This window comes from Mixophyes fleayi, chromosome 10 (genome assembly GCF_038048845.1).
Source record: "Mixophyes fleayi isolate aMixFle1 chromosome 10, aMixFle1.hap1, whole genome shotgun sequence".
NCBI lineage: Eukaryota > Metazoa > Chordata > Amphibia > Anura > Limnodynastidae > Mixophyes > Mixophyes fleayi.
This window is the reverse complement of record NC_134411.1, coordinates 62381153-62406994: the sequence shown is the minus strand read 5'-3', so window position 1 is coordinate 62406994 and position 25842 is coordinate 62381153. Positions and strand designations below refer to the sequence as shown.

General features: G+C 43.3%; 1 protein-coding gene across 1 annotated transcript in view; it reads right to left on the bottom strand.

Annotated features, from left to right (window-relative positions):
* The window catches only part of SLC6A2 (solute carrier family 6 member 2), a 548687-nt gene that overhangs the window by 33827 nt on the left and 489018 nt on the right, over positions 1–25842 (bottom strand). The window contains exons 12-13 of the mRNA XM_075188836.1: positions 24390–24557; positions 22837–22908 (exon numbers count right to left, since the gene is read on the bottom strand). Coding sequence (XP_075044937.1) covers positions 22837–22908; positions 24390–24557 — 240 coding nt within the window. The remainder of the gene's footprint in view (positions 1–22836; positions 22909–24389; positions 24558–25842) is intronic.

Genomic DNA, 25842 nt, shown 5'->3' with positions numbered 1-25842 from the left:
TACAGTCAGTGGGTTTCCTGTTCAATCTATATCCAAAACCTATACCCATAGTAAAAACAGTAACATCAAAGAAATTGATTTCATACTCATAAGGCTCCATAATAAGAACTTGATAATAATTATTTCATTAATAAATGACCCCACCAACAAAACCTGATGACATGATAAACAAAATCATATAACATTAATAATCATGTTAATAAGTACATCACTTGAAATAAATAATTATGGCATTTTTTATATCAATTATATATATATGTAAAGTCCTTGTAAGGTACAAATGGACCAGCACATAGAAAGCAAAACATCTGTTCTGTCATCTGCTTCAAGTAGGTATGTACTGCTGTTTTTTCTGCTTTTTACTTCAGCTGGTATGGAAGGTCATGCATTCCTAACGTACAATTAGTCCAGTTAACAACTGAACACTGGATTAATTCAAAGATCTCCAGGGTGATGAGATCAGGAGAAATTGGTATTACTGGAACATGTAGTGATGACTACCTCAGGATCTTCAGAGGTTAAACATGGGAGCGCCATAATTATGCTAAATTTCATTTTTTTCTGAGAAAATGTATAACCTAGACATTTTATATTCATTCTATAAAATTAGTTCATGTGGTTTCATTTACTTGTTTCCACTATGGGTTGTACCTTTACTTGCTAGTATGTCCTTGCCTAAAAACCCCAGTGGCAGCTCTAGCAAGAAAAACGTAGGTCTTAGTATTAGAAGGAGACTAATATTAATCCCTGTCACTTCCTCTGCCTGCTACATCTTTATGTACTGTAGCACTGTTGGGCATAATTATTTGTGCCACTTGTGTAGCTCTGACAATTGTAGTATGCACCACTCACTCTGCCCACAAAATCTTCATATAGTCCTATGGCTTCCTGTGGGTAGCTTTTTGTCTGTGGCGAACCCTGACAACTTCCTGTGTCAGTTAGATCTATTAGTTCTACTATTTTGTACCACTGATGGGTGGTAGCTCTGGTGCTATTACAAAGGTCTGTTATTACCTCTGCTACCAGTTCTATACTATCCACTGTTTGCAGTTCCAGTCTCTCTTTAAGCCCAGTCTCTTCATCTGTCCAGGTTTTGTATGCCCAAAGAATAAAGTTGTTTACAAGAACAGTAAACATATGGAATGGTCTCCCATAAATTCTGATATTGACAGATAAGTCTGACAAAGTTAATTATGAATTAGATACTATAACATGTTGCACTCTACAGTATTACTTTATGGTCCCCTCCTCACTCTTAATACTGGCGGCTGCATTTCTGCATGACCGGTCTTTCTCTCCCCTCTTCTACCCTCAAATTTGCAGCCGTATATCAGAAACATGCATGCTGCTGTCAGAAGCTATTTATATGATTCTCTAACTACCCTGTACTGACTTGGTTTGTTCAATCCATGTGCCTACAGTCTGACTGTAGACATTGCAACTGCTGTTTGGTAGGGTTGCCCTAGGGCCTGCTAGGATCCATTGTGAAGACTGGTCACCCATTACATTTTGTGAACTAGGTGAACTAGCATCAATTGCTATCAAAACAAATAAGTTCACACCCTCAGTGAGTGACATCACCCACATACTCTCATCCTCAGACATCACCCTCGGGTTATACACTATGGTGATGTACTGATTTCAGGTATTGTGGACATCTCTGAGAGAGTAGAGTAATAGGCAAAACAGGCCTTTATCAGACATTTATTTTCAATCGTTAACAACATACAAGAAGGTATTTTAAGATTCACTTTCCACAGGACCTGTAGAGTAAAGTTCTAGTTCTGGTCCTGTGCCTGATGTGCCAGTGCTTGTTCCAACTGTCTTTTCCTGTGATAGCCCTAACCATCTTATTACTATGAAGATCTTCAGGCCTGTAAGAGTTTTCTCAACCAATGCAGTATATAGATTGAGCATTTCACCTCATGCTACCATAACATAACTCCCAAAACCATTAATACTTTTAGCTTGCAGTACCAACCCTGGCCACTTGGAGTGTTTCCAAAACCCAATCCCTAAATGATTAATTCCTAAAAATCAGCTTACAGTACAAATATATCTTAAGAAAATATGCAATAGTCATAATCATCAACTTCTTCATGTGTGTTTTATTTACTGACTTATTATATATTACGATAATGGGGTAGGGGTCTTAGGGACACTGATCTAACTATCCTGGAATGTTTGGGGTGGCAAAGTTGCCACTCCAGGATTCAAAATGTTTTGCCATTAACCCAGCACCCATTGCCCATGGGTACCAAGAAGAGCCCCTGTGCTGTTCACTGCAGGCTGGTACTCCTGGGGGGGTGTTTATCCCCTTATAAAAGATCAAGACCCTCACTGTCCGAGCTGAGTCTGATCCACCTTATGAAAAGGTGACCTTATGCTGCAGGTTTCACTGCTATATTGTGACTTCCCAGCCTGATGACTGCCATCTCTTTCCTCCGGGCATATATGTAAGCTAGACATACTGTAAGTTGATAATTGTTACTGGCAGGGACTGATGTGAATGGTTACATATTCTCTGTACAGCGATAAGTAATATGATTGACACTATGTAAATAAAGGATAATAATAATAGTGACTCCATATTACACAGTTCTATACAGAGAATACTTGCTTATTCATGTCAGACCATGCCCCATTGGAGCTTACAGTTTAAATTCTCACAGATACAAACACACACACACTAGGGTCCGTTTTTTGGCAGCAGAGAATAAACCAACCAGTATATTTTTGGACAGTGGGATGAAACTACAACAGCTAGAGGAAACCCAAGGTGAAAAAATACAAACTCAACACAGATTGGGCCATGTTTGGCATCAAACCCCTAGTGGTGTAAGGCAGCAATGCAAACCATGTGTTACTATACTTGGGCAGGAAATTAGGGTCAATTCCCATTTGAGTGGCAAATTTGCAACTCCAGGAAAATTCCAACATTGTTTCACAACCCTGGGGTTTTAGGTGGAATCCCAGCACTTTATAGTGCCAGGCTGTCTTAGAGGAGGAGGGTCACATTGATTTTTCATACACCTCCTTCCATAGGAGCACCAGCCATGACAGGGGAATCTGACCAGGCTGTCTGCCATATGGGTTGGGGGATGATTTGATGGGAAGTATGTTGTCCATCTTCTAGTTTGACATCCAACTTTTCTTCTTGCCAGACACCAAACTTTTATGCAAGGATTCAGTGAGCAGGCACTTTCATTGAATTAAGTGATATTTTGGGCATGATTAGTAGGATATTGGGGGCAATGGTGCGCTTGTCAAAAAAACTCTGCTTATTACACAATAGGTGACTTAAAGGCAGGTAAGCAATGTAACAAAGCAATGAGGAAGGCAAGTCAGATGCTTGGTTGCATAGGGAGAGGAATAAGTAGCAGAAAGAAAGAAGTAATAATTCTACTGTATAGGTCATTGGTACATCTAGAATACTGTGTTCAATTCTGTAAGCCATATTTTTAGAAGGATATAAATATAGTAGAGATTGTACAAAGAAGGGCAACTAAAATGGTGCATGGCCTACAGCACAAAAGTTACCCAGAAAGACTAAAAGATCTTAATATATATAGTTTGGAGCAGAGAAGAGAAAGGGGAGGTGTGACAACTAGGTAGTATATCTAATGACTGATTGTTAATTTCTGCGGAATTCATATATGACAATGTATATTGTATGTAACCTTGTGATGTAATCTCAATGTGTGCTTTGCTAGATGACTAGATATCATTAATCTGTTGAAAATAGCTAGACCAGGGAGTGATAGGATCTTGGAGGAGTTTGAAGCCCAAAGTTGTAAACCATCTAGTCACTCAAGCAGAGGTGAGAATTGAAGCTCCTGTGAACATTCACGATCTCAGGACATCCCTAGCTCACTTTGAAAGCCCTGTAACATTTGGGAGATCAATCTATCCTTACTGACAGCTAAACCCCAAAGGTTAGGTGTGAAAGCTATGTGGAAAAATGTTTGAAATCTTCTGACTTTGACAATAACGTGTACATTTTCAAGAGGGGGTCTATCAAGACTGAAATGTCCCATATTCCTCAATTGTATTCCCTCACACACCAGGTCTCATCTATTAAGAAGCGACTCTGATTTTATTTCCTATCTTATTTTCTGAAACTTATCTGTGCAAACATATTGTATGTCTAGTTATTAATTTTTTTAACTAAGCCTTGGAACCATTTATTCAGATTAAATACATTTAATCAAGTGTATTCTCCATGATTGCATCAATGGATTGAGGGATTGCAGGCACTGGACAATGATAATCTAAAGGAATTTATTCTCCAGGAGCAGTTCCTCTCACTGTGCCCAGCTGCGGTGAGGGAATGGGTTGTGGATTGTGACCCTAAGACAGCGCAAGCGGCTGCTAGCCTGGCCGACATGTACACAGTTACCAGGGATCCTGTAATGAAGAAGAGTTGGGGAGCACCAGGGCAAACTACGTGGAAAGAGAGGCAACCTGGAGGATCACCCCTGAGTTCCCCGTCAACCAACCCAGCTGTTCATCTCCTTTTGCGGGGGCGGGGGGAAAACCTGTTTTGGCAACTGACTGCAGGTGTTTTACAAGTGATGAAGTGGGGCACATCAGTGTCAATTGCCCCAAAAAGAAAAAAAACAACAACTCCTTCTCCTGTGGGGGGCCCGGCAGGAAAGCCAGTACCAGCCATCCTGTGTGCAGGAGGACCCAAAGAACGTTCCAGAGACAATCTGCAAGCGGTTAAGGTAGGACACCAAGTCGCACTTGGGTTGCACTCTGGCACAAACCTGACTCTTGTACATCCAGCTCTAGTGAGCCCAGAGAACATTATTCCCAGGCAGGCTATTGCTGTGCAAGGATTGGGGATCTACATTCTGCAGTATCCTTAGCCAAGGTGTACCTAGATTGGGGGTCTGGCAGAGGAATACGAGAGGTTGGGGTACTAGATAATCTGCCTGCCACTGTACTGTTGGGGACTGATTTGGGAAGGATGCTCGCTGCTTATATAAGTGAAAGTGAAGTCATTTCTGATGCACTGGTGCAAACTAATTCTATTCTTCCTCAGGTAAATTCTTCTGGCCAGCATAACATGAGTGCAAAAATATATAATGAAATTTCATGTGCTGCAGAGAATACCCATGCAGATTTTCATGTACCTGTGATGCAGAGGGAGGAATTATGTGCCAATGTGTTTGATGATAATGCTCTTGTTGGAGAGACTAACATTTTAAATCAAATTTAGGATGTGAATTTGATCAGGGATAAATGTGTGAGATTGTGTCTAAGGGCTAGATTTACTAAGCTGCGGGTTTGAAAAAGTGGGGATGTTGCCTATAGCAACCAATCAGATTCTAGCTTTCATTTATTTAGTGCATTCTACAAAATGACAGCTGGAATCTGATTGGTTGCTATAGGCAACATCCCCACTTTTTCAAACCCGCACCTTAGTAAATCTAGCCCTAAATGTGATGCCATGTGTGTTAATGTTTTAGGTATTCAGATCGATGTGTCCAGTTCTGAAGGTGACCCAAAGTGTGAAAATATATCCAATGTCTTAGCAGTAGTGACCTGGAGAGCAGCACAGATGAGTTGTGCATTAACGACTGAAAGTATGGAGGGAAGTTCACTAGAAGCTAATCCCCCTCCACTGCCCTCCTTCACTGTAGAAGCTGCAGATTCAGGCAATGATTTAAATGAACAACCTCATACTGTGTGCAACACTGACAAGCTCAGAAATTACACTTTTAAAACAGAACAAAACACTGATCCTAGTTTATACAGTAAGGCGGTGGGTCAGTCAGTCCCGTCTTGACCGTAAGGAAGATAGAATTTTTGGGGAAAAAAGTGTCATGAGCATGCATCCTGATGTAATTGCTGACAGGCGACTATTTGTACCTCAAACCTATAGGGAAGGGTTGCTGAAAGTAGCCTATGAGATACCACTAGCATGACATTTGGGTGTTGCCAGAATTAAAGCTCGCTTGGTACATCATTTTTACTGGCCTGGCATGCTGACTGATATAGCAAGTACTGTCGTTCATGACATGTGTACCAGGTTGTTAGGAAGTCTGGTGATGTGGGGAGGGCCCCTCTCATTACCCTGCCCGTCATATCAGAACCCTTTGAATGGGTTGCTGTGAATATTGTGGGTCCCCTAGCCATTCCCAGTAGCTAAGTGAAAGAGAAAATTCTGACTGTAGTGGATTATGCGACTAGGTACCAAGAAGCAGTAGCTCTTTCCTCCATTCGCTCAAAGTAGCAGATGCCCTTCTAACTATTTTATCCAGGGTGGGGTTCCCAAAAGAAATGTTAACAGATCAAGGTTTCCAGTTCAATTCTAACCTAATGAAGAGGTTAGACATGAGTAAAAAGATGCAGGCGGATCATTTATTTACTTCCCCGTATCACCCGCAGGCCAAAGGTGTCACGGATCAGAGTAGAAATACAGCTGAGGAGTCATGGATAGGTGAAAAACAAACAATGTTTATTGCTGGAGAACAGTTGATGACATAATATCTTGCAGAGTTTACCAGATATACAGTTGATGCAGGTAAATGGGAGGTGAGGAAATATTCCAGGCAGCATGCACAGGGAAATGCACAGATAAGTCCCAGGTACAAATAAGGAACAGGTCAGCAGATTGTACGCTGAGATAGATCCCAATGCAGCATAATCACAGGAGCAAGGCAGGAGAAAAATTCCACAGGGTGCAACAACAAGCTCTGACATCAGGATAGGACAACAATAACCAGCCATGTGTGCTGGGGGAAACAGGTTTAAATGGACCACACCCAGGTGCATGGAATGATTAGTGAACAGGAAGGTTAACCCCTAATGCACACAATAAAGCACAATAGCAGCACCTCTGGTGAGTGGAGGTACTGCCAATACAATACAATAATAGGACAAAAAGGCAGGAGCTGCCATGCAAAGCAGCATGTAATGTATAAGCTTGCAGGCAGATCCTGACAGTACCCCCCCCCCCCTTAAAAGGGCGGATTCCAGACGCCCAATTACCAAAAATGTCTAAATTCATCAGAATCATAGTCCACTATTGGGGGCCTGGCAGAAAAGTCCTCGACCATGGGTGGAAGGGCAAAGGAGACTATGCCAGCTGCCAGTTCAAGCACCGTAGACCCTGCTCTCTACTTTCGCTTTTTCTTTTTGCGAGAATTCCCTGAAACAGCAGTTTGAACCAATTGGGTGGAGCACAAAGGAATCTCTAGGCCAGGTGAGATGGGTGGTACTGCTGATAATGTAGAGGCCCCCCAAGATGGCATAGCGGGAGATGTAAGTGAAAACTTGGTGATCACAGCCTCAACAAATAGTTGTAAGTCAGACAGGATGGAATGATCCATTTCAATAAATGGATTTGCCAATTCCAAGGCTTCTCCTCTAAAATATGAAATAAGGAACAATACCCGTTCCTTAGGATTGTTAACAAGCTCTGGTATGGAGGGAATATAAGAAGCAGCAAATTTCAGAAGGGAACAAAGTTGGGAAATGTGCCCCTCAAAGAAAGGCAACGGCTCAGACTTGGCGCCCTCAGCACAGGATGACTTGGACTTGGCAACAGACTTGACAGGGGACCCGGACTGGGCGGCAGACATGGGAGCAGGCCCGGACTGGGCGGCAGACTTAAGAGCAGGCCCCGACTGGGCGGCAGACTTGGGAGCAGGCCCCGACTGGGCGGCAGACTTGGGAGCAGGCCCCGACTGGGCGGCAGACTTGGGAGCAGGCCCCGACTGGGCGGCAGACTTGGGAGCAGGCCCCGACTGGGCGGCAGACTTGGGAGCAGGCCCCGACTGGGCGGCAGACTTGGAGGGGGCAGTGCTGTGGGAAGCCTCAGAGCAGACAGCCCTGTGAGAAGCCTCAGAGCAGACAGCGCTGAGAGAAGCCTCAGAGCAGACAGCGCTGAGAGAAGCCTCAGAGCAGGCAGCACTGTGAGAAGCCTGAAAGCAGACAGCACTTTGAGAAGCCTGAGGGCAGACAGCACTTTGAGAAGCCTGAGGGCAGACAGCACTTTGAGAAGCCTGAGGGCAGACAGCACTTTGAGAAGCCTGAGGGCAGACAGCACTTTGAGAAGCCTGAGGGCAGACAGCACTTTGAGAAGCCTGAGGGCAGACAGCACCAAGTGGTAACTCGGGCTGGACCGCACGGACTGGCAACTCGGGATGGACCGCACGGACTGGCAACTCGGGCTGGACCGCACGGACTGGCAACTCGGGCTGGACCGCACGGACTGGCAACTCGGGCTGGACCGCACGGACTGGCAACTCGGGCTGGACCGCACGGACTGGCAACTCGGGCTGGACCGCACGGACTGGCAACTCGGGCTGGACCGCACGGACTGGCAACTCGGGCTGGACCGCACGGACTGGCAACTCGGGCTGGACCGCATGGACAGGCAACTCTCTGGAGCAGACTGGAGGGACAGGACCCCCCTCGGGAGAAGACTGTAAGGGCAGCGCCCCCTGTGGAGAAGACTGTAAGGGCAACGCCCCCTCTGGAGAAGACTGTAAGGGCAGCGCCCCTCTGGAGAAGACTGGAAGGGCAGCGCCCCCTCTGGAGGAGACTGGAAGGGCAGCGCCCCCTCTGGAGAAGACTGGAAGGGCAGCGCCCCCTCTGGAGCAGACTGGAAGGGCAGCGCCCCCTCTGGAGCAGACTGGAAGGGCAGCGCCCCCTCTGGAGCAGACTGGAAGGGCAGCGCCCCCTCTGGAGCAGACTGGAAGGGTAGCGCCCCCTCTGGAGCAGACTGGAGGGACAGGACCCCCTCTGGAGAAGACTGGAAGGGCAGCGCCCCCTCTGGAGAAGACTGGAAGGGCAACGCCACCTCTGGAGAAGACTGGAAGGGCAGCGCCCCCTCTGGAGAAGACTGGAAGGGCAGCGCCCCCTCTGGAGAAGACTGGAAGGGCAGCGCCCCCTCTGGAGCAGACTGGAAGGGCAGCGCCCCCTCTGGAGCAGACTGGAAGGGTAGCGCCCCCTCTGGAGCAGACTGGAGGGACAGGACCCCCTCTGGAGCAGACTGGAAGGGCAGCGCCCCCTCTGGAGCAGACTGGAGCTCAGGAACAAAGACAGCGGCTGAAGACTCGCAACAGGAGACAGAGGCTGGCACCTCGCAACAGGAGACAGAGGCTGGCACCTCGCAACAGGAGACAGAGGCTGGCACTTCGCAACAGGAGACAGAGGCTGGCACCTTGCAACAGGAGACAGAGGCTGGCACCTCGGCACAGGAGACAGAGGCTGGCACCTCGGCACAGGAGACAGAGGCTGGCACCTCGGCACAGGAGGCAGAGGCTGGGACCTCGGCACAGGAGACAGAGGCTGGGACCTCGGCACAGGAGACAGAGGCTGGGACCTCAGGACAGGCGGCTGGAGCTGGCAGATTGGGTCTCTTCCCAGAAAATAGAAATGATGGAGCATAACCAATTTTGGAATACAGAGGGGAAGCAACAGGGGATGGATCAGTAGGCCGACGTGGTCTACGATTAGGACAGTCCTGCAAGAAATGTGCATTGCTGGCACAGTAGAGACATAACTTGTATGTTATCCTGCGCCGCCGTTCCTCTTCGGTCAGATGGGGGCGTGGACCACCTGTGTACTGGGTTACCCCATAGTTCATAGAAAACAGCAAATTTGTAGAAGCACTTTTAAGAGGTGCTGTTTGCACAGGTTCATCAGCAGAGAAGGTGGATTGAGACAGCTCAGCAGCTTCTGAATTAGGAGAGACAGAATCTGACAGTTTCTGAGTGGGTCCAAAAGTAAGGTACAAAATTTAGCCAGCTGGGAGCATAGCAAGATAATGTCCATCTGTAAAGTTTGTAGCAGTGGCAATTCCATGATTGGTGAAACAGACATGTTGCAAAAAACAAATGAAAACTTGATTGCAGAAAAAAGTTCCCAGAATAAAACAAAACTTTCACCTGACTCCAAAGCTGTTTTGTGGGCTGGTTATACTGTCACGGATCAGAGTAGAAATACAGCTGAGGAGTCATGGATAGGTGAAAAACAAACAATGTTTATTGCTGGAGAACAGTTGATGACATAATATCTTACAGAGTTTACAAAATATACAGCTGATGCAGGTAAATGGGAGGTGAGGAAATATTCCAGGCAGCATGCACAGGGAAATGCACAGATAAGTCCCAGGTACAAATAAGGAAAAGGTCAGCAGATTGTATGCTGAGATAGATCCCAATGCAGCATAATCACAGGAGCAAGGCAGGAGAAAGATTCCACAGGGTGCAACAACAAGCTCTGACATTAGGATAGGACAACAATAACCAGCCATGTGTGCTGGGGGGGTGGGGGAACAGGTTTAAATGGACCACACCCAGGTGCATGGAATGATTAGTGAACAAGAAGGTTAACCCCTAATGCACACAATAGCAGCACCTCTGGTGAGTGGAGGTACTGCCAATACAATACAATAATAGGACAAAAAGGCAGGAGCTGCCATGCAAAGCAGCATGTAATGTATAAGCTTGCAGGCAGATCCTGACAAAAGGGCTGTGCGAATGGCTTAATTGCACCCTAAAACAAATGCTTAGGACTTTTGTGGAGTCGCAGGTAAGAGACTGGTAGAGGTTCCTGCCACACCTCCTGTTTGTATATCGCAAGGTACCTCAGGAATCCACTGGCTTCTCACCCTTTGAACTCCTGTATGGGCGCCAGGTACACGGCCCGCTAGAATTGATTAGGGAAGAGTGGGAAGGGAAATTGATCACCCCAGAAACGTCAGAGGTACACTATGTAGTGCAATTCAAGGAAAAATTGCAGTCCTTATTGGGGATGGCATAGAGCAACCTGAAAGCTGCGCAGGCGAAAATGAAGCCGTGGTATGACCGCAATGCGAGAGAAAGCATATTTGAGATGGGGAAAAAGGTTCTGGTTCTGATCCCTATTTGGCAGAACAAGTTGCAGGCTGCCTGGGAGGCCCCTACACTTCAGTACAGCACATTAATGATGTCAATTATATAGTGGCAAAATATGAGGGCCAAAAGAGGTAGAAGGTCTATCACATCAACATACTCAAAGCTTATCATGACAGGGAAGCTTGTGTATTAGCTGTGTGTAGTTTGCCTGAGAGCGATCAGGAGTCTGGCCTCTTTGCAGATTTAGCAACTGCTGCTAAAGAGGCAGGGTCCATAGCAGACGCCCACTGAAGTGAAGAGCTGTCTGACTCTCAGCTAGAGCAGCTAGCTGACATGCTATGGCCCTCTCAGTCACATTTTACAGGGAAACCTGGAAAAACACACTTAGTCACACATCATGTAAACACAGGCAACCAGACCCCCCTCAGACAGCCAGCATATCGTGCTTCCATATCAGTGCTAGAAGCAATGAAAATGGAAATAGATGAGATGTTGCAGCTAGGGGTAATTCAAAAGTCTCACAGTTCTTGGACTGCCCCAGTGGTACTGGTCCCAAAGAAATATGGGGACAGCCATTTCTGTGTAGACAAAAGAGGTTGAATGATGCCACAGTGTTTGATGCTTATCTTATGCCTAGGATAGATGAACTACCAGATCAGCTTGCCCAGGAATGCTACATCACTATCATGGATCTCAGTAGAGGGTACAGGCAGATTCCATTATGACCCAAGGCACGTGAGCGCTCCGCATTTATCACTCCATTTGTGCTGTTTGAGTTTTTGGTCATGCACTTTGGAATGAAAAATGTCCATGCGTCCTTCCAGTGCCTGGTCAATGACCTGCTAGGGGGCCAGGAGGGACATGCAGTTGCCTACCTGGATGACATTGTGTTGTTCAGCCAGACCCTGGAGGAGCACCTGATCCATCTGAATAGTGTGCTATGCCGAATTAATGAGGCAGGTCTGACTATCAAGCCAGAGAAGTGCCAACTTGGCATACGTGAAGTGCAGTACTTGGGGCACTGTGTAGAGGGAGGTACCCTCCGCCCAGAGCCAGACAAGGTAGAGGCTATCACGGCGTGGCCGACCGCTACCACAAAAAAACAGGTCATGTCTTTCTTAGGTACAGCTGGGTATTATCGAAAGTTTGTGTGCCATTATAGCACCCTAGCCTTTGAACCATTCCCCTGTGCTACAGGCCCCAGATTTTAAACAGAGGTTTATAGTACAGACGGACGCATCTAACTGTGGACTTAGAGCTGTTCCTAGCCAGGTGACAGTGGGAGTAGCACCCTATCATTTTCCTAAGTAGAAAACTACTCCCAAGAGAGATAGATTATTCTACAATTGAACAAGAGTGTCTAGCCATCATATGGGCACTGCCAAATCTACAGTCCTACCTGTATGGACAGGATTTCACAATTATTACAGACCATAATCCCCTAAACTGGCTAAATAGAGTTTCTGGGGATAATGAAAAACTTTTAAGATGGAGATTAATTTTGCAGCAATATAACTTCACCATTCAGCACTGGAAAAGCGCAGAACATGGAAACAAAGATGGCCTTTCACGCCAAGGGGCAGAAGTGGTGAATGGGCAGGAGAGACAGCAACAGGTCACAGCTCTCCATGCCCTAGGTTTAGAAGGAGGTGTGATGTATGTAGTATATTTAATCACTAATTGTTATTTTCTGTTGAATTCATGTATGATAATGTATATTTTATGTAAACTTGTAATATATTCTCAATGTGTGCTTTGCTAGATGACAGGGCCGGATTGGACATCTAGCTCTTCTGGCAAATGCCAGAATGGCCAATGGCTAGTTGGGCCGATCCAGCCGGCAACATGCCCGCAGTGAGCTGCGCTTCTCGGCGGATGGAGTTTCAGTGATGTGTGGCCATTTGATTTTAATCACATGGGACGGCACCTGTCACGTGGTGCGCGTCCCATGTGATTACTTGCATCGGCAGCACATCACTGAAACTTTATCCGCCGAGCAGCGAGCAGGGAGATAACAAGGTAAGTGTGTGGCCGCCCACCATGTTCATAGTGAGTGAGTGTGTGCGTGGGTGTGTTCATGTGTTCATATGTTCATATAGTGTGTGTGTGGGGCCATGTTCATACAGTGTGCGTGTGGGGCCATGTTCATACAGTGTGCGTGTGGGGCCATGCTCATGTAATGTGCGCATGTAGTATTTTCATATAGTGTGCATGTGTGTGTGCACGCAGTATTTTAATATAATATGTGAGGAAAGGTAGGATTTATTATTATTATTAATATTTATTTATAAGGCGCCACAAGGCATCCGCAGCGCCGTACAGAGACAAACAAAATTACAATACAATGGGAGACAGCACAGTACAGTAAACACAGCAACTCAGTAAGCTTAATGCACAGCTAGAGAGGACGGGGCCCAAGAAGGAGGGCGCAGAAGACAGTGAGACCCCCAGGGGGGAGGAGGGAGCGAGAGTGGACGTGGGGTGGAGGAGGGACCCTCGAGGAGGAGGGCTAAGTAGCTGGAGAGCAGAGTTAGAAGTGGTGCAAACAGGAGGAGAGATGGCCCTGCTCAGAGGAGCGTACAATCTAAGGGGAGGGGTGGACAGACAGAGAGAGGAAGGGGAGAGAGGGAGAGTAGGGGGACTGAGGCAGAAGATAAGGTAGGAAGTTAAGTGGGAGACACAAAGGCTTTAAGAAAAGGTGGGTTTTTAGGGCCCGTTTGAAACTGGACAGATTAGGGGAAGTTCTGATGGAGGGAGGGAGCTTGTTCCAGTGGAGGGGGGCAGCGCGGGCGAAGTCTTGGATACGCGCGTGGGAGGAGGTTATAAGGGGGGAAGAGAGGCGACGGTCAGAGGCAGAACGGAGAGGGCGGGATGGAGCATGAATAGAGAGGAGGGTGGAGATGTAGGGCGCAGTGGAGTTGGCGAGGGCCTTGTAGGTGAGTGTGAGGAGCTTAAAGAGGATTCTGAAGGGGAATGGGAGCCAGTGAAGGGCTAGGTAGAGGGGGGAGACAAAAGAGGAGCGGCGAGAGAGGAAAATAAGCCTAGCTGCAGCGTTAAGGACGAATCGAAGGGGATCGAGATGAGAGTGGGGGAGGCCAGTGAGGAGGAGGTTGCAGTAGTCTAGGCGGGAGTTGATCAGAGAGTGGATAAGGCATTTGGTGGCATCTTGGGAGAGGAAGGGCCGGATGCGAGCGATGTTGCGCAGCTGGAAGCGGCAGGATTTAGCAAGAGAGAGGATGTGGGGGCCAAAGGAGAGAGAGGAGTCGAGGATGACACCAAGGCAGCAAAGTTGGGGGACAGGGGAGATAGAGGTGTTGTCGACAGTGATGGAGAGGTCAGAAGGGGATGGGGTATGAGAGGGAGGAAAAACTATGAGCTTAGTTTTGGAAAGGTTAAGTTTGAGGAATTGAGAGGACATCCAGGAGGAGATGGCAGAGAGGCAGACGGACACCCTAGAGAGGAGGGAGGGAGAGAGATCAGGAGAGGAGAGGTATAGTTGAGTATCGTCAGCGTAAAGGTGGTAGCTGAAGCCGAAGGAGCTGATGAGTTCACCCAGGGAGGAGGTGTATAGAGAGAAGAGTAAGGGTCCCAGAACAGAGCCCTGAGGGACCCCGACTGGAAGGGTGGATGGGGGGGAGAGAGACCCAGAGGTGGTGACAGAGAAGGATCGGTGAGTAAGGAAAGAGGTGAACCAGGACAGGAGTGGGCCGGAGAGGCCGAAAGACTGGAGGGTGTGAAGGAGGAGGGGGTGGTCAACGGTGTCAAAGGCATCTTAATATATTGTGTGAGGTAAGCTATGTAATGGTGGAGTGTAGGTGGGAGCTAAATATTTAAGGTGAGGTGAAGGAACCTTTAATTTAATGCTGGGGTGGTTTAGGGATATCAATTGAATATGGGGCTGATTTTGGGGAGGAGGGCTATTTATTAAATGTGAATATGAATTATTTATTGCCGGGGATGGTTGTGGAAAATGGCTTTACTTATTAAACTTTAATGCTATATAATTTATTGCTGGCACTGTTTGGAGGGAGTGAAATATGTTTTGAGTAAATGGGTATATTGTTAATTGAATGTTGGGGCTGGTTGCAGTGGAAATAGGTCTACTTATTAAATGTGAATATTATTATTGTGGGGAATGGATGGAGGCCTAATTATAAAATGTGAGAGTTATTGTTTTAACACCGGAGCTGGCTGGAGTTTTCTAAATCTCATGTACCCATTTTTTTCCAAACTAGGACATCCAATATTCCAGGATCAAGACAAGAAGGAACTGAGATAAAGAAACCAGCTGCTACTAGTGGTGAAAGTGACCAAGACAGGTAGGAGAGAGCAGGACAGTCTGCTAACTGTCCTGAATCTGGTGGGGCAGTCTTGGTTACTGTCTCACTTAGTCAGTATTTGGTCCGAATACAAGTACAGTTGGGAGGTATGTCCCGCTTCACAATGTACTGCTTGTGAAGGCAGAACTGTGTGCTTCTAACAGTAGTGCACACAGTATTGCCTGTGTATTTGTCTAAAATGATAACCATGTTACATAATAGGAGCCCTGCTGTCTTAAATACCCTGGTCCCCCTGAGCCTTAATCCACCTCTGGTTAGGGGAAGGGAACTGACAGCTGCTCCCAGTTCCCAGACAGGACACAGCCTGCAGAGCAAGCCGAGGAGCTCTAAGTATCACAAGATTTGGTAATCTCGTGAGACAAAGAGCTTCCTTGCTCACTCTACAGGAAGTTCCCACCCTTATGGATGTCAGCAGCACCAGAAGCATAGATAAGTATAGTGGACTGGGGGTGTCATAATGTGCCTGGGGGGATGGCATGACATGGCTGGGAGGGCATGATAAATGTAATGTTTTATTATATTGTATGTATCAATATCCCATGATGGCCACACCCACAACACAAAGTGGTCACACTCTTTCCGGCACCGACGCTGCGCGGTGGCATGCAGTTTCTTTCCTGCTGGAAATGAGGTGGGCCTGTGTACTTTAAATGCCAGGGCTGATTATTAATCCCAGTCCGGCCGTGCTAGATGACATGAGTTTGATTTTAAGCAAGTATCATTAATCTGTTGAATACAGCCAGACCATGGACAGATAGGATCTTGGAGGAGTGTCACAAGGAAGATATCTGTACCTGCAAGTATTGGCGCAGCTAGACCAGGAGGCGTGGAGTCTAACACGCCGCCGGTTTTCACCAGGGACCCCCGCAAGGAAGTTTGGACTTTGAGGCGAACGACGTGCAGGTCGCGGCCCTCCCAGGTAGCTACTTGCGAGATGATGGAGATAATCGGGGTCGTACAGTCAGAACCAAACGGGCAGACAAGGTAATAGATCAGGAGGCAAAGAATAGTCAGCAGGCCGAGGTCAAATCCGGAGGATACTTATGCAGGACAATAGGAGGATCCAAGAAGCGAAGTCAGGGAAAGCCGGGTCAGTAACGAAATCAGATAGAGTATCTATATATATATATATATAATAAAGTATGCTGGAGACTAATATACTAGTTGCTCTGGCACCCTAGTGGTGTCAGAGCAGGCCTTATAAAGGAAGTGTTAAGCACTCATTGGTGGGCAGTGGCTCGGCGGTCAGACCCCCGCCCGGAAGTCCTATTGTGCGTCCCGTTGCTATGGCAATGGGTGCGCTTGCGCACCCGGCCGCCGGAGAAGCGCACCCGTTGCCTAGCAACGGGGCGCTGCGTCATAATCAGGCGTCCGTCCCCACTTAACGAGGAGGCGCGGGGACGGCGTCTGATGGTACCCCCCTCCTCACAATTGGGAGAAACATCGGATAAAGAGTGCCGTTTAAGGAAAGCGGCTAACAATCGTGGAGCATGCAAGTCCTCTTTAAAAACCCAAGACCTCTCCTCTGGTCCGAAGCCCTTCCAATGCACCAGGTACTGAAGATGTCCTCGGAATTTACGTTCTGCAAGGACCTGACCAACCTCATATTCATTACAATAGTGGTTGGAATGGCTTGAGGAACAGAAGTGACCTAAGAAAATTTGTTGAGTACCAGGGGTTTAAGAAGGGAGATATGAAAGGTGTTATGGATCTTCAGTGCAGGAGGGAGTTGGAGTCTAACAGTCACTAGGTTAATCACTTGAATTACTACAAAAGGACCAATAAAGCGGGGTGCCAGTTTCATGGAGTGCACCCATAATCTCAAATTCCGAGTGAACAACCACACCTTGTCCCCAACCTGGAGGGTCGGTACAAGTCTTCTATGATGATCCGCGGAAGACTTATAATGACGTCCTGATTTTAGCAGGATCTGCTTCGTGGAAACCCATAGTTTAGCCATATCTTGAGTCATGGCATGGGCGGCAGGAACTGTGGGAGATGGGGACGAAAAAGTGGGAAGAGTAGGGTGGGTCCCATACACAGTGAAGAATGGTAAATATCCAGCGTCATAATCAGGCGTCCGTCCCCGCTTAGCGAGGAGGCGCGGGGACGGCGTCTGATAAGGAGTTTGAAGCCCAAAGTTGTAAACCATCTAGCCACTTAAGCAGAGCGAGCAGAGGTGAGAATTCAAGGTCCTGTAAACATTCACAATCTCAGAACATCCCCAGCTCACTTCGAAAAGCCCTGTGATATTTGGGAGATCAATCTGTCCTTATTGACAGCTAAACCCCAAAGGTGGGGGGTGAAAAGCTATGTGGAAAAATGTTTGAAACCTGACTTTGACAATAACGTGTGCATTTTCATGAGGGGATCTATCAAGACTGAAATGTCCCATATTCCTCAATTGTGTTCCCTCACATGTACTCATCTAGTAAGTAGCGACTCTGATTTTATTTCCTATTTTATTTCCTGAAACTTATTTTTGCAAACATATTGTATGTCTTGTTATTAATTTTTGTAACTAAGCCTTGGAATCAATTTTTCAGATTAAATACATTTAATCCAGTGTATTCTCCGTGATTTTTTGTGAATTTACGAAGTCCAAGAGGCTCATGCTACATGTGTATGTGATGAAACATTAATAAGTGGTTCTGTGAACGTAAGGACACCATAATAAATTCTTTGTGGTGGCAGAAAAGGTGCATTCATTTGAGGGAAATCTACTTCACAGATAGGGTAGTGAATAAGTGGAATAGCCTCTCATCAGAGGTGGTAGAGGCTAATACAGTAGAGCAGTTTAAAGATGCTTGGGATAGACATAAGATTATTCTCATAAAGAATAAATGATCAAAAAGAGTCCAAGGTACCATAGGTTAATAAAAAAAATGGGTAGACTAGATGGGTCAAGCAGTTCTTATCTGCCGTCAAATTCTGTGTTTCTATGTTTCTAAATTCAATCAACTCTTTTACTGATGGATCCCTACATTTCCCTGCCTTCCATTGCTGTTTTTTTTTTATTTAAAGCATCCCCAAGTCCAGTGCCATAATGGACAAGTAAATGGTAAAATGATATTATATTTTTAATAAATATCTTTAATTAGTATTTTACTTTTCAGTACACAACACAGAACTGTGGTTTTGTAATAGTTTTCAGAAATATCAGAATATTGATTGATCCTTTGATCCTTGGGCAGCACGGTGGCTCAGTGATTAGCACTTCTGCCTCACAGTGCTGGGGTCATGAGTTCAATTCCCAACCATGGCCTTATCTGTGTTGAGTTTGCGTGGGTTTCCTCTGGGTGCTCCGGTTTCCTCCCACAATCCAAAAATATGCTGGAAGGTTAATTGGCTGCTATTAAAATTGCCCTTAGTCTCTCTCTGTCTCTGTGTATGTTAGGGGATTTAGATTGTAAGCTCCAATGGGGCAGGGACTGATGTGAATGAGTTCTCGATACAGCGCTGTGGATTTAGTGGCGCTATATAAATAGATGATGATGAAGATGATGATGATGATCCTTTCTCTGTGTCATTCAGCTATAGCACAAAACATGTGTAAAGTTTTTTTTATTTCATGGAGTCTTTATTTAAATAATGTTTAACCCTTCTGTGTGAGTTTTATTTACTAAATCATTATATCAATATAATGGGGAAGAGGTCTTAGGGACACAAAGTTGCAACTCCAAGGTCCCAATTTTTTGCTATTACATTGCCACACACAGTCCATGGTTGCCAAGAAAAGTCCCAGCATTTTTCAGTGTGGGTCTGGTAATTGTTCATATTTTTATTCCATCCCATAAAGGTTCCAGCCTTGTAATGACCAGGCTGAGTCTGACTCACATTAAGGACAGGGGTAACCAACACTGTGATTGTCTCTATAATACCATGACTGCGCCTAACTGTGTAACCTGGGGCTAGTTTCCATTTTAGCAGAGTGACCCTATGCTCATTGTTCCATATTTTACTGCCCATTTTTACTTATTCATCTATCACAGAGTTTTCCCATTCATTGCAATGAATACAACACATGGTGATGGAAAAAAGAGAACTGTATATAAAAAAGGTAATGCTTAGTGAAAAACACTTCACAGGATGCTTTATGAAATGTGATGTGTTTCCTTAAAGCACCACAGCAAATTATAAGGATGTTAGTTGTCATGTCAGGTCTCATTCTCATGTTTGCAACATCTGTATGTTATATCCCTGCTCTCTGGCAAAGTTCTTGCTTGGAACCACCCCTATGGGAAATGATTAATCCTCTTCTATACAACAATTCTACCTTTATCACAGTATTTTGAAAAGTCTGATATCCTCTGCCTCTGTTACACTTATGGGCACCCTGTATGCTGATCAGTAAGTCTTTCATTTTAGTATGTCGGCTTTGGAGCTCAGCTGGAATAATGAAGCAATGGTAGCACCTTTTAAGGTATCTCAGACAAACTCAATAAAAAGTTAGCAGGTTATAGCAAGAGATATCCCAGCATCCCTTGACAACTTTTTCACCCTTTTGCAACAATATTGATATTAATTTCAGGCAACGGTTGCATAAAAGGGACTCACCCAAAAACAGCAGTCTGCCACTTGGCACCTGTTTATTCCTACAAAAGTGCCTATTCATTTGTAACGATTTGCCTCTTGCTGGCAACCTCTTTGTCTCTGTATGTACTGTGGCAACAAGGGCTGTTTTGTAAGCCATGATCCCTGACATTAGGAGAAGTAAAAACCTAGGTTGTTCCAGAGAACAATATCTGGATCAAATATTCCTCTTGAGAAGCCTCATTATTATATTCTCCGTTGGAGAAAGTATCATTCCTGGAAGATACATCTTGTGAAGTGTTTGAACACAAATGTGTGTAGTGTCAGCTTCCCGGAGTGTGACAGTGTGGTCATATCCCAACATAATAAGTCTGGCAAGCATGATCCATGTGGCTTTAACAGTTGTTGGAGACTAAGAATGACAGTAGCAGTGATAGCCTTGGAAGAATGGAGATATTTTTTTTAAAAGGAGCACTTCTCCTAATTACCATTAATACAGATTTTGAATAATCTCCAAGATCTGCAATCCATCCAAAGTCTGATGGCCTTATTTTTTGGTTCACTTTTATTCCCACTTACTGACCTGGTTCTAAAAGTATCAGGGCTAATGACTACTATTGGATCGTTACACCCTTGGACCAAGAAGATCCTCAAAATCCCTTATGTCATTTATTCCTCCTTTATAAAAGCAGCTAAATAGATCACCAAAAAGATTCCTTCTAGAATAAACTTTTGTTGCCACAGATTTATCCAGTTTCTGGCATAACTCAAAGCTCTCTAGCCAGCATAGTATCAAAGTGATTCAAGAGAACAATATCGGGTTCAAAAGGTTATGCAGATCAAAAAGGCAATAATTGATCTGCATAACTTTCAAGTTGCAAGGTACAGCAGGTCCTCTTCTTCCTCTACCTTTATCTCTATCGTCTTTGACATTACTAGAAGGTAGTAGGTTGGTAGCAGAGTTATCTGGGTAGTGGTTGATCAGTTTTCTAAGGTCTCACTGACTCATTCCTTTTCCCATCTGCACCTTTATGTGATAATATGCCAGTTGGTGTCCAGAAGACTGAATGTCTTGATTCATAAGTGTCCAAACTAAAATGTGTTTTTAATTCATATTTCTTATAAGTGGGGCAATGTTAGGAAAAGTAAAATGCAGGATTTAATAACAGAGTAAGGGCTAAACCCACCTGGGGGGAAATGTATCATCTTGCGATTTATGCAAGTCACCGGAAATCCGCGACTTTCCAGTTAAAATTTAAAGCGGCGATGGATTTTAAAGGTAAACTTGCCTTTACAATCTATCGCCGCTTTAAATTTTTACTGCAAAATCGCCGATTTTCGTTGACTTGCATAAATCGCAAGATGATACATTTACCCCCTGGAGTACAAACAAGTGCAGCCAATGGGTCTAAGTGAAGTCATGATGGATAGAGTGTTAAGGTGAAAATTTACACAGGAGTTATAAACAAGTGTAGTCAGAGGGAATAACGAAGAACTGGCTTATAGAGCAAGAGGTGTTTTGTACCATGGTCAACACAACCTTTGCCATTGTCTTGGACCTATTATTGTGTTTGTCTGAATTTCTAGACTAGGCCTTATCTCCTAGTCAGATGGCCTAAATGTAAAAACATGTAGTCAGAAAGAGACTTTTAGTACAAGATCAGAGCTACTACTCTAACTAACTAAAGTAGACAAACGGACAGACCACAAGTTATTTTTGCAATTTAATTTCAAAGTTTATATCAGGTATATATTCATATTTTAAATACCCAAATTACCAAATATTAACTGAAAATATTTCAGATGACTTATTTCAAAGAATGCCTAGCCAAAGAATAAAACTTAGTGACTTCTCAACTTACTGAATGTATTTTAGATTTTTAGGGGTATATTTATCCGGGGGATGTTCCAACAAATGATTCCATCAATGTTTAAATGTGCAGTTTTATTACAGACAAAGGCCATCAAGTTTTGTTTTTAATAAAATTGCTGTTTTAAAAAATGATAGCAAACCCCCGATACTCAATGGTTTTTCGGAACCGCCGCTTGATAAATATAACCCTTAGGGGGGCATTCAATTGACGGCGTGATCGCCGAAAATTGACCGCTCGAAAAATATTACCATTAATGCGGTAATCTGCGCGTAAAAAACGTTAATACGGTAATTTACTCGCTGGATTTCAGCTCGCAGCTCAGGGATCCGCGAGCTGAAATTCAGCGAGTAATTACCGTATTAACGGTAATATTTTTTGTGCGCTCGATTTTCGGCGATCACGCCGTCAATTGAATACCCCCCTTAGAGTTTTATTTTACATAGAGTACTGAACATATTTTTCATAGAATGCACTGGAATTAGTGAATTAAGCCTATCTGGGTGAAATCTAATCTGCAACAAACAGTAGTAGTAAATAGAAGTACTTGAAAGACTTGGAAATAGGTGTCAACATGGTAACGACTTTAATGACCAAAAATTTGGTAGAGTGTAGTCCCTATAGCATGATAGTAGTGCTGTGCCACAATGTCGGCTCTTGTTTTTTTAAGTTTATATTTCAGCGGATAGTTAAAGAAATGTTGAAGGTCATTTACAAAATAATTATGGCTGATTACATTATGTATGCTTACATATGAAAATACTTTTATTGTATTATATATTTCATACAATGTATTTTAAACTGTTGCTTAATACTAAAAAGTGACATACCTTTAAATATTTTAAGAAAATAGTGAAACCTAAATGTGTCTAAGACAAGTTTACTTTATCACTTCCTTGAGATATAAGCATGCTAAGGCAGGGAAGGGCAGATCTTATCCTCTCCACTGTTGTTAAGCTATGCTTTCCATTATGTTTAATATTAATTGACATGCTGTACTTGCATGAATTCATTTAATGGATTGATGTAATAGGCTTAATTTTAATCTATTATGTAATTAACTTAGCCCAGATTAATTCAGTCAGAAAGGAATTGGGAAATATAGACCGGAAAAAAAACATCTCTATAATGAAATAGTTCTGTTTTACACCTGTGTTTATTGAGTTTAAATCCGACTTATGTATTCATTGGATAGTTGCTATGTTATCACATTTCTGGAAGAATAATTAAACTCACCTTAAACTGCCTGATGTCTCCTTGAGCAACAAGATGATATTCATTTTCTGGGGTGATACAATATGCAAGTCTCTAAAATATTAAAAATAAAAATATATATTTGTACATGTGAAATTGTGGTTTATAAAATAAAAATAGCAAGTGAAATTTATGACAGAAATTGTTCCCTCTAAACTGAATTATCTACAAATTAATATATTATAACCTCCCTCCACTTATAAAGGAAAAATGAAGTTATTTTGTACATTGTAGCTATTTACAATGGATTTTGTCAACAAGTTTAAAATACTATCATGTCCAATTCACTCAACCTAGTGGAAATAGTGTACAGAAATATACTCATTTTGTTTTATACAAGTTGATATGGTACAGTATTACAATACTGTTTAGCAACAGTCAGACCAAATTGTACCTATGCTATAAAGTAGATCACATCTTTCTCTAAAAACCAATGGAGGGCCACATTTAATAAACATAAATTATAAATGCACAAATATCATGACAATTCAGACAAGACACTCACAGTGCATCCCATTGGATAATCAGCATACGTTCAATACACATCTAGACTACACCCTCAGGGCACATCGAATAAATTAATGTCACAATACTACCTCAAATTTCCCACCATGTGAATCAGTATGCTAGTTTCTTTTTTGCTTCTGCAGTGGAATTGTTCTATTGTACCAATAGTTGTAGCACTAAACATGGCAGGCAGCCATAGGACTACATAGAGATTACTACACGCCAAATGTACCTAGTAGATGTCTATAAAAATACACACAACAGACAGCACTAAAAACAAGTTCCCATAAGTATTCAAAGAAATTTACAAATCTATAAAACAATAAATGACAAATATCAATTTCAGAACACTTGGCTCAATTAACCATAAAATATATTTTTATTAAATGAAAAAGATTGCAGAACATTATGATTTTTTTAATTAAGAAGATAAGACCAATAGCTCAGTATTGTAACTATGAGCAATGAAAATAAAATGTATATTAATATATCTGGATTGCAAAACACAGATAGTATTAGTAAAGCAACAATTGAAAAAATAAAGGGGAGTTGCCGCTTTATGCATATGGCTCAAAGATGATAGCCTGGGAATTGCCCTTGTAATATGACATTTATGTTACCCTTCATGTATTACGACTTGTGTTTGTTACCCACACTTTCATTTCTACTACAGCAACAAAGCACTGAACACAGCATCTAAACATTGTATTGTAACTACAATACAAACATACTGCATCCTATCAATGCACACATAGTAACATACATTGAACACACAAATACTGGGGCAGCACTGCATTTTTTTTTTCTGATTCTATCCTATTCTGCTAGTGCAGTGATAAAATACATTTGGATTCTGCCTCCAACTCCACCTCATTCATAGAGATGCTGCTTGGGTGCTATTTTTCCTTTAATCCTTCATAAATTACAATCATTATAATTACAGTGGAATGAATTAATTGCAACAAAATGTGAAAAGTAAAGTTCATATATTATGTATAATATTTAAAATAACCTTTTACAATGTTTACCTTTTTAAAGGACCCCGGCACTGTGATAAATTTGTAGATAAAATAGAGAGGCACTAGTATCATCGATGACAGTGCAATCATCCATCCAGTGCGATTAGCCCAAGGAGGAAAGTGGTATTCCTCATATGACAATGGATTGTAGGTCACAATACTAGTAATCACAACAAACTTCCAGAAAAGATAAAAGAGAAGGCACACAGTTATTTGATCATACCGAGAAAATATCATTTAAAAATAATTTAGGATACATATGGTTAGAAATATAGTTAATTTCCCATCTTTCAAAATATATTTTTATTGCAGCTCAAAGCCACATTGTCTATGTTAAATGTGAATCAAAACAAGAAGATACTTACATAAGGAAATGCTGCTATTTTCATATTGTCATCTATATTAACATTAATGGCCTACAACGTTCATTTTGGAGGCATATTCATATAACGCCATTTAACAACTTTCATTTATTCTTTAACTCCATGTATTCTTTAACAAAGTCTTCATAAAAAACCACAGTGACTTCTTCATACTGAACTATATTATATTATATTTTAAAAAATCACTGTTTTCCCCACACTGTAGGAGGAGGTCCTTGGTGATCATGTTTGTATGTACGATATCACCAGAAAGTAGAAAACATTTACATTTTTTCATGTTTTCTAAATTTATGGTTTCTGGATAATAAGATTATTTATATTAGACTACATAGGTGTGTATACATGGAGTGGGTATAATGAAAACTCAATGGATGCTTGTTTGATTGATTGGGGTGGCAAAATACGTGGCAGGTCTTTTCTTAGCTCTTTACATAAATATGAATGTTTTTAGCTCTTTTGTAATGGGTGTATTGCTGGTGTTAGCTTTAGTGAGCATGTGGAGAGATGCTTGGGGGTAACCATGTATTTTGCATTAGTAGTTCTTAAGAAGAAAAGAAAAGAGCTACCAAGTACTTTGCAAACCATCGACCAGTAAGGCCTACCCTTCCCCCACCTGATACTGCTCCCTCGGAGTGTTCTACCAGCAGCTCCATTCTGAGTCAAATTATCTTCTATTGCTTGAGAAATTACCTCTAGCCTGTAAACTCTCATGTAGGGACCTCTCCACCCACTGTCTTGTGTCTGCACCTCCTATATCAACCTCATATGTACTTTTTCTGTTTTGTTTTTCTGTATGATTTGTTATACTGTCCAGTACTATAGTTTTGTGGCACCATACAAATAAATGATGATGACGATGAGTCATAATTCTAATTAATAAATCCATTCTAACTTCGTGCTGTAAGGAAATAAAATGTGACACTAAATATGAGCAAATTGTAATTCAGAATAATACAGGATTGTACTAGTCATTACAGGGTGCAAAATAATGACTTGCCACCTCCCAATGGTAAGCCAATTACTTTAATTTGCCAATGCAACATAACTGGGAAGCCAGCTAAAATAATTATTTCATGTCA